The sequence below is a fragment of the Sinocyclocheilus grahami genome, unplaced genomic scaffold (genome assembly GCF_001515645.1).
Source record: "Sinocyclocheilus grahami isolate Dianchi unplaced genomic scaffold, SAMN03320097.WGS_v1.1 scaffold259.1, whole genome shotgun sequence".
Lineage (NCBI taxonomy): Eukaryota > Metazoa > Chordata > Actinopteri > Cypriniformes > Cyprinidae > Sinocyclocheilus > Sinocyclocheilus grahami.
In genome coordinates this window covers 619,725-634,100 of record NW_015505438.1, presented here as the reverse complement: position 1 = coordinate 634,100, position 14,376 = coordinate 619,725, and the positions used below count along the sequence as shown (strand labels likewise).

The following is a 14,376-nucleotide window of genomic DNA, read 5'->3' as shown; positions in this document are numbered from 1 at the left end:
TATTATTTTCTGCTGTGATATCAAAAATAGCATTGAGAATAGTAAACTTTCAAAGTTATCGGTAGTGAATCAAACTAAATGTTGAGAGGAAAAACAGAATCAAGCTCTTACTAATAAATACTGTAGCAATACATAACACAGTGCTGTACTATAGTATTTTTATGGTACTTCAAGATTCTTTATTTCCAGTAGTCCACAAAGCAATGACAATAACATAGCACTCTTGGTCCTGTTGCATTAAATGACAAAATACAGCCAATGTATGAAGTAACACCCTATGCACACACAGTATAAGAGCACCAGTAACAGAATCAACTGTTTCTTCCCACACAAGCGGAAATTTAGATCTTGGATCTTCTTGATATTAGTTCCATCACATACTGTATAAGCAGGCTTAACAGATCTCCAGTCCTCAAACTCCCCCTCTTCCTCTGAGGGTCTCTCCAGTATGAGAGCTTCATTGTTTCGGAGAGCGTTTATGGAGGAACAATGCTCTGCTTTCACTGCCAGTGTCTCTCTGCACTAGTGTAAACAACTCTTTTATTTATCCACCATCCCACGTTCTCCACCAGCCCGCTCCTGTCCTCCCCTCTTCTGCTGTCTGTCTGAGGTCACATCTCTGACACACTCTTAATTGCTCAATAATTGGATTTGTGCAAATGTTTGTAATTCCCAAAGCATTAGTGTTTTTTCACAGATAAATACAAATGATGTTGAAAAATATTTTATTTAATGTACTATAATAAGTTCAGATTCAATATAGAATTGTTTTTGCTGCATACATTTATATATTTGGATTAAACATGATGATTGAATTAAATTCATTTGAATTAAATACATTTGTTTTAACATTTTCTTTAAACTTTAGTTCATTTCTTCAGTGGATTGTTAACGTCGCTGTAGTTTTTATGCCATAGACACAACTCTAGTTTGTTTTTATACATTTTAATTTGAGTAATTATACTTTAAGTCACAATGACAAAGAAGTAACAGACTAAATAACTGGAGAAGTCTGGCATACATAACCAGAGAGAAGTCATTTTTGCCATCAAGTTTATTATAGTTGACTAAAAATAAATAATAACCAAAAATAACAATACAAAAAATATTTTCGTTACTGAAATAATAATTAATCCAAAAACAAAACTAATTTAGTCTTATTACCAGAGCAACACTTGACTAAATTAAAATTAACTTGGTACTAAAATACCTAAAACTTAAATAAAAATTAATAAAAACTATACAGACATTATGTTAAAAAGGAAAAAGAAAAAAGGACATAAAAATGACAAACACCAAATTACTAAAGATTTAACTCAAATTAAGATCAAAAAGGAAATTTCAAATTGAGAAAACGGAGTTATGACATTTTGATTAAACATTATAAAGTATTTTTATTTTTTTTAAATGAACCATGTAACAAATCGATGAATAATTCAGAATAAGATCTATTATATCCATTCTGAAAATGCCTTTAAGCCAGTACTTTACTCACAAATGAAAATAAAATGCAACTGAAAGACTAAAAACAATAGATAAATTATTGTCCTTTATGATTGTTTTTACAAAAACAATTATGTGCCATTGTCCCTGTTAAGTAATCTCACCTAGCTTTCGCTAATGAACCATATTCTCAGGGGAAATCAAAATAGGCCTTCTAAACAACAAATCTGCCCTCCAGCTAAAAGAAGCATCTTTTTATGACTAAGTAATTGCAGAAACCTGAAAACGAACTGACGCATATCTGCTTCAAATTGACACCAAGGTAAATTCAATTAAACCATAAATTAAAGCAACACCCCAAACTGACGCAACCCTTAATGGGAGGAGAAAAATACAACAACTTTCTATCACAAGGTTATGAAACTTAAATTAGAGGCAGCATGACCTGGAATTACAAAACGTTCACTGCATCCACAACACATGACTCGTGTCAAACATGATAGAGGAGGACAGAGATGCGCTTCCCAGAAATCTCTGTCATCAACGGGCGATTAGGACAACGTCTGGAGAGCTGTAGGGATCTAATGAGTTTTCTCAGTGCACAGGGTCGGCAATCTTTAGGGTGTGGTACAGTCCAAAAATGAAAGCAATGCAGCAGAGGAAGCAAGCTGTAAACTGTCCTCATCCTGGCCATTCCCAGATAAACCCAATCTAATTCCTTGCGGCCAGGGAGGAAATAACAACTTCTGGAAAATCATTAGACTTTGTATAAGAAGTCAATCTAAAAGAAAACAAGTGGACCTTTTTTCTTTTAAACTAAATTTTGATGAGAAGACAGGAAACCGCAGTACATGAGAACTGATCTTGACATCACTCTGTGTGTCCAACAGAGATCAAACGATCACACAGCTTGCATGAACTGAACTACTGATAAATGTGCATGTATACAGGATGTACACCCTGCAGGGGCAAAGGCCCAAAATATCCAGCGCAGAGGCTTAAACTGTTCCATGTAATTTAGAAGCATTATCCTGCCACAAACTAAAAGAAAAACATGACTATTTCAGGCTAAAATGTTAAAAAATTGCCTCAGATAGGTGCCTAGCAGCACTTAAGATCCGTTCACATGCACCAAAAACAATAATTATATTAACTGCACCAATGCATGATAACATTCTGTTTATTATAAACGTGCACTGCAGTTTTGTCATCTGTTGCTTTAAATGCAGGATGGATTTTGATTGGTTGCCCATGTTTTTATCACTCATCAGCTGAGAAAAAAATAATTTTGAAAGTGATTCCAACAATATTGCAGGCTTGCCGCGATAGACGGTGTTGACGGTGATACCGGTGTTAAGCCGCAACACCGGTTATGTCACTTGCCCACCGACCCCCACCATCGTTTTGATTTTTTTATAGAAATAAAAATCTTTTAGTACAGTAAAAGAACAGACACTACAATTAAAAACTGAACGCGGCTGCTCAATGCAGCGTGCCGAACGACTGTCGCATCACAGATCAGATTTCATTTATCTAGTGAGGAGAGTGAGTCGAGCTGACTGACAAGAAGAGTGAGGTGAGACATACAAGACGATCGCGGATGATTTAGTTTCGAAACGAAATGCAAAAGCGCCTATTTGGCAATATTTTGGATTTTGAAAAGCCTGTTGACTTTTGCCGTTTATCTAAGGTGATTTTAGAAGTTTTTTTAAACGTTTGCAACAGGAAAGATATGGCTCATTTCCACCAGAACCATAACACTGAGTGATTATTGAGTGCTTATCATCCAACTTGTAAACAGAGACATTCTCTGTAGTGTATAAATGACCATCAGGGCCTAATTTTCTAAAAATGTCTTGAACACACGCTGTTGTGTGCAAGCCTTGTGTTAGACTGTCTGCTCTGCCTAGCAAAATCCTCATAAGTGTTAACATGACTGTAACTTGGTGTTAACAAATTCAGGCTATATAGGCCAGAGAAGAACTGTTCCCCTGACTAAGCCTGGTTTCTCCTAATGTTTTGTCTTCTGTTTTATTGTCATCTGCTTTATAGCTGAATCACATTTTTTTGTAACTGATGAATTTGGCAACATTGACACTGTTATTGAACTGAACTGAATCAACATTGAACTGATTCAAGCAGAAAAACAACACTACTGTCTTCAGCAGAGCTGCTTATCGCTGAATTGAACTTCACACAGTTATTGAATTGAACCAACACTGAACTGTCTGGAGCTGAAGAATCACACTATTGACTTGCTACAGGCAGCTTCTTTGTAGCAGAATTGGGATTTGCCTCATTTTTGATGTTTGCATCATTGATTCTGTTACTTTACTGTTTAATACTGTGAAGCTGCATTGAAACTTTCTCTATTGTATAAAGCGCAATAAAAAAATTTAATTTGACTTGACTTCAGAAGAAACTCACCAATGAGAAGTAGGGATGAGATGCTAAACAAATCGCGATTCAATTAGGTGTAGGAGTTTATATGAATGTATGTCTGAGGGGAACTTACTGTCTTTCGATGGTATTTTTATTTTCCTCTTGCCTCTGTATAACGCATATTAAAGTTCATAAGTGCAGCGCTGCTTTGTTTACAGCGGAAACCAAGAAAACGCTTTAAGCGCCACCTGCTGGCAGAGAGTGCATCTGCGTCTCATTCAGCTCGTCTGCTGTTTCTGTTTCATGCAGATATTTTTTATGTATAGTTTCACAAAACTGAAGTGAAATCATTCTGTTTTTGCTTCAAATTTCGAAAGTATACAATGTAATTTAGATTAAAAACTGCTCATGTTGCATGTATGCAGCATCTTTGTTTGGATCATGATTAAAATGCAGTGGTTGCCTCTAGGCTTGCCGCGATAGACGGTGATACCGGTGTTAAGCTGCAACACCGGTTACGTCACTTGCCCACCGCGTCACCGACCCCCACCGTCGTTTAGATTTTTTATAGAAATAAAAATCTTTTAGTACAGTAAAAGAACAGACACTACAATTAAAAACTGAACGCGGCTGCTCAATGCAGCGTGCCGAACGACTGTCGCATCACAGATCAGATTTCATTTATTTTATATTAGGCATAGCCTGCCCTATAGCATGGTGTATTTGTTTTGTTAATAAAAGTTCTATGTTTTATATACGCTAAAGTGAGTTTGACGTTATATTTTGTTGTTGCCTTCAAACAATTGACGCCTAACTGCTGCTAATTCAAAAGTGAATGTAAAATGCGCACGGCGCTTTTAAGCTATTTAAAAGCGACTGAAAGCGAGGAAAAGAGGGAAAATTCAAACGAACTAAAAATGAACAATTGCTTTATGCCGAATTGCCGCTATTTCAAAGTGAAAGTAAAATGCGCACGCCACTTTTACAAGCTATTTAAAAGCGAAGGAAAGCTAGGAAAAGAGGGAACGCCCCGCCCCCACGGTGATACCGACACACGTCGATTAACCGGTGGGAAAATTTCCTCACCGTCACAACCATACAATATTGCTCCTCTGTGTCGTTAATGTTATAGTTTTGGTGTGATCGCTGCTACTATAAATTTAGAACGTTTTTTTAACTATATCGTTATCATTATTTCATCCTTGGTGTGAAAAACCTTTGGTAGGACCATAAACACCAACAACACTGAACAATCACAAATCATCCCCAATAATCAGAAATGGCCATATTGTCCACCTCAATATTTGATAGATGCTGCTCTATTTGTTAGTAGGATGACAAAAAGTTTTAAAAGTTAAATTTTTAGGCTGGTCATTGGTCTAACAGAACTCGTCAATGTCAAAATGTCTGAGATCAAATCAAAGTAGGCAGGCTTTACGGTTACCAAACACGAATTCCAGCACGATCCTTCAGTTTGTAACATTTGATGAGTGTGAAATAAAGTTAAAGTTTAATATCTGAAAACTGTTAAATGAACAACTTTAGTATCCTGTGATATAAACTACTTCCACCACTTTAGATCAGTTGAATAATTTGTGTAATTCATAACTGAATTTGATAAAACTGGCATATGAATAAGAATAAATGTGTGCATATCTAAAAAAAAAAAATTATTTTGTTATTTTACGGTTCTTCTTTCTGTTTCTTTAATGCCTTAAATAATTTAAAATAATTATTGAATTCTTTTTAATAAATAGACCATTACAACCACCCCTCCCTTCCCAAAAAAAAAAGCACAATCGCTCCACCCCCAGTGTTCAAGACATGGATATAGCCTTGGCTCTTAGTAAGAGCCTTGATATGCATAAGCCAAACAAAAGATATTTTATTACAGAATTACAGTTTATCTTCATGCAGAAGCAAATTACAGCTCTTGCCCTCCAAGAAAAAAATTGAGACAATCACTGTTTGCCACACACCCCATTCAGACTTTAAAGTGAGGTGGTAATTTAGGTGTCAAAACAGATTATTAACACATACTAGCAGTTTAATTAGTTTAATCCTTTGAAGTGAATGTGAGCGACAGGTGGAACCATTGTTTCGTCTGAACCACTACAGCAGCGCAGCCTGTGCAGGAGGAATGTAAACCGAGTGCCCTTGTGCCTAGCACAAAGCGTTTACAATAAACCAGCTCGCAATGGTGTATGTGCAGACGTACCACAGCCACAAAACATCAGGATGTCTTTCAAAACACCGCACAAAAACAACAAGACTATCTTCAGTGTTGTCTTTGTCCTCGTTCAGGACGTGCACGTCTATTATCAGAGGAAATTATGTCCGAATATGAATCCGCAAACAGAGAATCCTAATTAAAAGGTGTGATTGAAGTGGAAAAACCAAAGCCAAGCAGCCTCGTGGGAGATTAAAGGCAACTAGCCAGAATTAAAAGCCTTCTACTGGATTAGGCCGGAATTGAGTATGTTGCTCCACGTGTTTGATCAGGGGAGCAAGCGGCCCCTAGACGAGCCTGATTAGACACAACAGTACAATGCTAAAAACAATACAATAAGTAATTCTAACAGTAATCAGGACTCGCTAATATGAGCTTTTCACTCGCATTTGCAACTAAAATGTTCAAACTTTCAAAAACCTATGATTTAATAAAATAAATATGAGTGTTGCATATTTTAAAGTAACAATGTGGTAATCAGTCAATAAATGCTACGTATTTGCTGTTGATAAATTATGCCAATAATTGATCAATTATGACAATGTTTAGTGTTTATATTGTACTATATTGTAGATGGCAATAGTAAAGCATTGACATTTTAAAATAAGAGTCCTAGTGTATTTCAGGCCTGCTTATAATTAAATGTCCTGCATAAAGTTATTTTATTCCTGTTATTATTGGTATTTTGGTTACGCAATAAACTGTATCTGGCATCAGTGTAAACTCGTTCAGCTATTTAATGTAAAGATTTTAATAGGATTGGAACAATAATCTGTTTATTAGTATACACAGAGTTTATAGTTTAAAGTAGGCCTAAAAATAATTACATAATTATTAAATACAGCTGCTGAAATGTTTAAAAATGTAGTGTACGTTTTGTATTATATTGAATCATTTTGCTTTTAAATATCTCCTTGTATTAATTTATTAAGGAAAAACACATCATTAGATATATTTTTTTCTGTGTTTACCAAATTTTTTCATGTGCTCCTATTTTTATTTTGCTCAGATTTTACATATGCTCCTTGGGGAAAAAGTAAGCGTCAAGCCCTAAGTAAGATCGTATCTAAACTTTCACCCAAAAGTAAATATTCAGTCATCAGTTTTTCTCACTTTTTCTTTTCCAGGAATAACAGTGTTCATGCGGTTACCATAGCTGTTTAGTTTAAAAAACAATCAAAAACACTATAAAAAAGATGAAAGTGGTTCAAATGCACTGTATTGAGAGTATTTAGAAGTCATTTGACAAACATGCAGAAGTGATTTCCCAATGCAGCAACTCTCAAATCTCATTTGGCAAGTCACGTTCAGCTACAACACATGAAATAATCAATTACCATTTAGAATCAATGACACCAAACTAGGTTTCAATATGTTGTCATGTCTCTTTTTAATCTGAACATGGATGCAAATGAGGTGGATGTGTTTGTCACCTCAGTTTAAATGTGCAGAATGACAAATGAGATTTCCATTGAATGGACTGTTCCTTACACGAAGCTATAAAGAAATTCAGAAGACTAAAGGTCATTGGACACTGAGTCTGAAAATTTTGTCTGAAATTTTCGCACGTTAAAAAATAAATACGACCTCACGTTATGTCAATCACGTTTACACACTGCCTCCGAAATTTTCATCCGTCATAAAAAAATTCGGATCGGGTTTTTCGCATCCATAGCAAGCATTTTGAGAGGTGTTTTGACAATTCAGAGCCACCGTACAAGCGAACGCAAAAATCCAGAATGGCGATTGTCAAGTTCATCCACTTCGTCTCGCAGCACAAAGCACTGTAAAGATCCTTGCACACTGAGCTCACAGAAATTGGTGGTCTTCTTTTTAATATGTGGCTCTAGTATCGCTAGCAAAGCATCAAATTGAGCCACTGACATCCTGAAGTAAACTTTGAATCGCCCGGAATAATCCCGCTGCTCCTGAGGGGGAACTCTCCTTCCTCTCTATATCTCAGGATTGGATGGACCCAATATTTCTCTTTTTTAAGAAGCGAGAAGACAACAAAATCATCCTCACTGCTTGAAGACTCCATTTAGTGCCGTTTAGCGAATTTTTTCGCAACAGATGAATTAACACGCATCGGACTCAGTGTGCAAGGTTTTTGTGCGTGACAAATTTTTAGGATAGTGAATACTAAAAAACACATACGAAAATTTCGGACTCAGTGTGCAGAGACCTTTAGAATATAGCACACAAGTCACATAGACTATTTGTATGATTTGTTTTGGTCCTTTTGGAGCTTGAAAGGTCATTATAAATGGTCACATTATGGAAAAGAGCTTCGTGAAGATTAATTGAAAATTCACCTTTTGCATTCCACTGGGGGAAAAAAACAGCATATGCATTTGGGAACAACATGAGGAGGGTAAGTAAATTATAACAGAATTGTATTACATTTTTAGAATGTATAATTGCATTTGTGCATATTCTACACACAAACGAGTCCTCAGACTTTCATTGAGTTAACTTGAATGCACTGAATATTGCTCACAAAAGTAGTAAAGACTTTAAATCAGTTTTGTGAGTGTGAGTATAAGAAGATTGGCTCTTGAGAAGCTATAAGTCTGGGTGTGATTATAACAGCTCTTCTCATCCTAACATCAGAATCAGGCCTCTTCGCTCCTGAATAATGAGGTCTGATAATCTGCAGCCCAAGCTGCTCTCCCGCTGGGCCAAACCAGACAGAAAATACCAAGCCAAATGAGGAGGCCACTGGGGTGAACACAACACCTCCACACTGAGGCGACAACATCAGCTGTCCATTCGAATGAGGCAACATAAGGTTGAGTTGTAAAATGTAGTGAGCTGCCTACCTACCAAAACTGCATTTTTGGGCAACATCAGCTCGGCTGGTTCAGAACTTGCCTAGAATGCCCCAAAATGCATTCAATGTAGGCAGCTCACTATAGGTAATGAGACACAGCCATAGTTTCACTCAAACACTGTCAAGGTGACATGGTCCCAGCACTCACAGAGAGCTCCAGGAACAGTTTCTGCATCACTAACAGTTTAAAGAAGTCATTTTCTGATGCAACAGTAGTTGAGCTGAATGATATAAAATCATAAATAGTAGAGCTGATGCAAAGACTGTGTTCTAGGAAAGTTCACTGCTAGTCAAAAGTTTGGACAGACTTGACTGAATGATTTAAAGTTTATCCTGATAATAATTTTTTATGTAAATGTTTGAAAGAAAGAGTTTAGTAGACAAATAGAAATCTATTTGACTAGATAACAGAGGCCATATGCGTGTGTTAATTTTGCTGACGATATAAAACAGAATTTTATTGTACCTTTTGTGTTCATTTCATTAAAAGTAACAAGTGGTGGTCACTATATCTAAATTATTATTTTCATAACCATATTGATTTTCCTGTAGACCATTTGTATGTACTTATATATTCATCCAGATCATGCCTTTTTTCATGTAGAAAAAAAATATCTTCTTAATTTTGCCAAAAAAATATTGAAATATATACGGAATAAGCAATCAACAAGTGTCTGCGAACTCCTTCAATACTGTTTAAAAAGCATCCTAGGATGACAACCTTAAAGAAGTCATTTTCTGATGCAACAGTAGTTGAGCTGAATGATATAAAATCATAAATAGTAGAGCTGATGCAAAGACTGTGTTCTAGGAAAGTTCACTGCTAGTCAAAAGTTTGGACAGACTTGACTGAATGATTTAAAGTTTATCCGGATAATAATTTTTTATGTAAATGTTTGAAAGAAAGAGTTTAGTAGACAAATAGAAATCTATTTGACTAGATAACAGAGGCCATATGCGTGTGTTAATTTTGCTGACGATATAAAACAGAATTTTATTGTACCTTTTGTGTTCATTTCATTAAAAGTAACAAGTGGTGGTCACTATATCTAAATTATTATTTTCATAACCATATTGATTTTCCTGTAGACCATTTGTATGTACTTATATATTCATCCAGATCATGCCTTTTTTCATGTAGAAAAAAAATATCTTCTTAATTTTGCCAAAAAAATATTGAAATATATACGGAATAAGCAATCAACAAGTGTCTGCGAACTCCTTCAATACTGTTTAAAAAGCATCCTATAGGATGACAACTGAAGATCATTTCCATTCCATTTGTCTAACATTTTGTGGTCACTACATAATCTTCCTTGTGAATTAATTCATAACTTTAACTTTACTGTTTTGTAAACGTGGATATTAATAAAAATACTGTAGGTGTGTCCAAACTTTTGACTCACACTGTCCAAAATCAAATATTACAAATGAATGTAGTACTTTACAACTTCCTTTTACAATAAATTAATTTAGATTTTATAGTATATGCTCAGTAACCAACTTGTGCTGTTTGAAACAGAATAGAAATTAACCAATATATTCAAGAACTGGAATTAGGGAAATTATTTTGACACCTGTGCCCTAAGTGTTTCTGGTTTATATCAAAAATCTGAAGTCTTCACCAGAAAACAAGAAACCAAACGACAAAATGTCAAACTTCAGTCCTGACTTTTCAGGCCAAACATGTCAGCAACTCCCAAAGCGAAAGCACAACAACAATCCCCGTTTTGTTTCTATAAAATTGTATTTAGACGTGGGCGTCTCTAAATGACAAGGAAACAGAGCTAAAGATCATTTCCGACCATTAGAAATATATATATAATCGCCTCCAAAAGTAAATTATTTGGGATAAAGTTGACAGGAGAGTGCTGATACAGTAGCGTCCGCCCTGAGGAAAACTCAACAGGTGAAGCTCACAGTGCAGCATTCCAATGGCTGAAGCAATCTTATTATCATAAACAAAAGTAATATACACTACGTCGGATCAAAATGTCTTACATTCTAGCGCTTAGGATTTATTTTCCCAAATAAACATAAAACTATTCCGGAAAAACTATACAATGCATTCCTTCAGCAGCGCTACTTACAACATTGTCGCTTTTATTCGGATAGGCAACTCTTCCTCCACCTTTCACAGGCATCCTGATTTCTCTGTTCAAAAAACTACTTCAACGCTGGAATAATTCGACTTTTTTCTAATCTGTCGTTGTCGTCAGCCTCTTGGATTCAGCATGGCTTTGAGCAAGAGATCCTTGTGAAATCGTTCCTGGTGGAGCGATCAGCGTCTGAGTACGCGAAGGCAGACCCTGGGAAACATTTTTGCTGCGAGCGACTTTCAACCCAAGCCAACCTACTTCACGATTGTACCAACAACGAAAAAGGGGTGTGTGATGTGCTGGCGCGCAGTTTATGTATAAACCCCGCGTTGTAATTTAAAAATACGTATGTAATATAAACAATATGCTTAGAATGTATTAAAAGCAATTCAGTTTATTCTGTTAGCTTAATATAATCTTTAATGTACGCGTTTGTTAATTAATCATCCTCCCCCGTTTGTCGAATGGTTGCGCCCAGCGGGCAAACATTGATTTAACTGTTCCCTGAGAGGGTTGCATGATAACACACTAAACCATGTTTACTGTCAAGGGTAGCTAACAACTTTAGATATCACGAAAGAGAAACTTTACTCTGTGTTAATACTGTAAGAAAGTATGTCATGCTTAATATAAACATGGTTTATTACGGAAAATAAAGTTTAATGGGGATTTAAGAGTTAAGGTCCTGATGTGTTTATCTCAGATACAGTATGTATTTTAAAACAAGTCAGATATTGATGATAGTCATTAAAATCCTAATAAAAATGATAAATCGTCAAGGGCACACAAAGACAAATTGCCGAGGGAAAATGTTTTTTCTTTGAAAGATTATAAATCCAAATCAGTGTTCCATAACTTAATTCTATATATAAGCACTGTTCATATAAGCACTGTTCACTGAAGTCTTGCAAGTAGTGTACACATAAGTATGCATACTTTATGTCAGTACATGTGTTCTTTTGGAATTAACCCCATGACCTTATGCCATGCTCTAGGGGTGTGTGATGTGCTGGCGCGCAGTTTATGTATAAACCCCGCGTTGTAATTTAAAAATACGTATGTAATATAAACAATATGCTTAGAATGTATTAAAAGCAATTCAGTTTATTCTGTTAGCTTAATATAATCTTTAATGTACGCGTTTGTTAATTAATCATCCTCCCCCGTTTGTCGAATGGTTGCGCCCAGCGGGCAAACATTGATTTAACTGTTCCCTGAGAGGGTTGCATGATAACACACTAAACCATGTTTACTGTCAAGGGTAGCTAACAACTTTAGATATCACGAAAGAGAAACTTTACTCTGTGTTAATACTGTAAGAAAGTATGTCATGCTTAATATAAACATGGTTTATTACGGAAAATAAAGTTTAATGGGGATTTAAGAGTTAAGGTCCTGATGTGTTTATCTCAGATACAGTATGTATTTTAAAACAAGTCAGATATTGATGATAGTCATTAAAATCCTAATAAAAATGATAAATCGTCAAGGGCACACAAAGACAAATTGCCGAGGGAAAATGTTTTTTTCTTTGAAAGATTATAAATCCAAATCAGTGTTCCATAACTTAATTCTATATATAAGCACTGTTCATTTTTCAGAAGTCTTGCAAGTAGTGTACGCATAAGTATGCATACTTTATGTCAGTACATGTGTTCTTTTGGAATTAACCCCATGACCTTATGCCATGCTCTGCCAATACATATAATAAGTTGTAAGCATACGCTTCTTTCTTTTTTTGACTTTCTTATAATCAATATCAACCTGTGCTCTATAAAACAAAACAGAAAACAACCAATTTTTCCAAAACTACATTAAGGAACATTATAAATGTGCATGGTCTATCTAAAGTCCTCGCTGAAACAAAACTCCAGTCTTGATTTTCAGAGCAAACATGTCAACCCTCTCAAAGCCAGACTCCAAAGCCAAAGCACTACAACAATTCCCTTGTCTTTTCATGAGGAATCTAAATGGATCTGTTCAGATCTAAATTTAAAACATCTAAATTACAAAAGGACACTCTGGAACATGCGGAAGCTTCTGGTATAACTAATATCTGAGTGTAAATAAACTGCTATAATTAAAAGTGCTTAAAGCAACAGAACATAAAACAATGGAAACATAATACATTTTATGTGCAGTATATGATCAACACCCTGTCCGAGATACAATTATGACCTCAATGGTCCCACTCAGAGCTGCGTACTATCAACAGAAACACCCAGTGAGCTTGTTTACTCATACATGAACTCTGTCACAGAAGTCTTTTGTCATCTCCCAGCATCCTCTCTTATGGATGATGTCACCACAAGGGGTGGTGCTCCAACATGGCTGTGTTGGGCAACAGCATTACGGATCAGAATCTAAGTATCTGTGTGAGTGATTTCATGATGTGTGTTTAGTGAACTATATCATGTTTCACATGCATTAGCATGAATTTTTCATGTCATAATGTGTGGTCAAACATGTGCTTCTCCTATCTGCTCTATCTGTTGTGGGTGTGTGCACATGTGATGGAGTGTGTTGTTGTGTTAAGTGATATTCTAGTGACTGACCTTCCTGTAATCATGACAGCGAGTTGCTGAACCAGTCTGATTCAGTGACTGGCCTCTTTATCACAAGTGGCTTTACAGATCACAGCTGAGAAGGCCTTTTTGATTCAGTTTCAAATGCTGAATTTAAACAAATAGAATACAGAACTGTAATTTACATTTGAATTTAAAGATGTAGTTTTAAAAAGGAATGCAATTCTAATTATTTCACATAACTACTCTAGTTTTTACAGTGAACATGAAATCAATCTACAGTCTTAAAAAATAAGTCCTTTATTGGCGTCTATGGTTCCATGAAGAATCTTTAACATCCATTGAATGTTTTCATTGCACAAAAGGTTCTTCATAATGAAAAAATGTTCTTCCATCTAAGAAAAAAAATGTTTTTTTAAGAGCTGTTCAATGGAAGTTTCTTTTATGTTTTTCTGACTTATATAATACTAGTTTATATTATACTAGTTTTATACTGCAAGTATACTCGTAATTTTTCTTTAAGTGAACTTTACATCATACTTTAAGTATACTACTATGTCCCTATTTAGGTATTACTTTGTACTTTGTTACATGAATATCTGAACATACAAAACATCTAAAGAACAGGGTATCTGCTTGTAAACAAAAACATTTTATTCTAGCTTCATGCATTCTTTTTTTAAACACTTGAATGTGGATAAGTTTCATAAATAAAAAATAAAGAAATAAACAACATTTTGAACAAAAAGCTGAAAAAAGACTATGAATTGGATTCAGAATGATAATCAAAACGTAGATAAAGTCGATCAACACCCCAAAGCTTGACAGTCATTATTACCTCTTCATTGGTCGACATTTTATTCC

At 35.4% G+C, this 14,376-nt stretch overlaps 1 protein-coding gene across 4 annotated transcripts in view; it reads right to left on the bottom strand.

Annotated features, from left to right (window-relative positions):
- tjp2b (tight junction protein 2b (zona occludens 2)) overlaps positions 1-14,376 on the bottom strand; it is a 106,691-nt gene that overhangs the window by 64,019 nt on the left and 28,296 nt on the right. Inside the window, exon 1 of one of the 4 annotated variants that reach the window (XM_016290435.1) lies at positions 10,979-11,244. The exons of the other annotated variants lie outside the window; for them this stretch is intronic. Within the exon in view, the coding sequence (XP_016145921.1) occupies positions 10,979-11,032 (54 nt within the window). The 5' untranslated portion in view covers positions 11,033-11,244. Of the gene's footprint in view, positions 1-10,978; positions 11,245-14,376 lie in introns of those variants that run through there. 4 annotated transcript variants of the gene reach the window in all.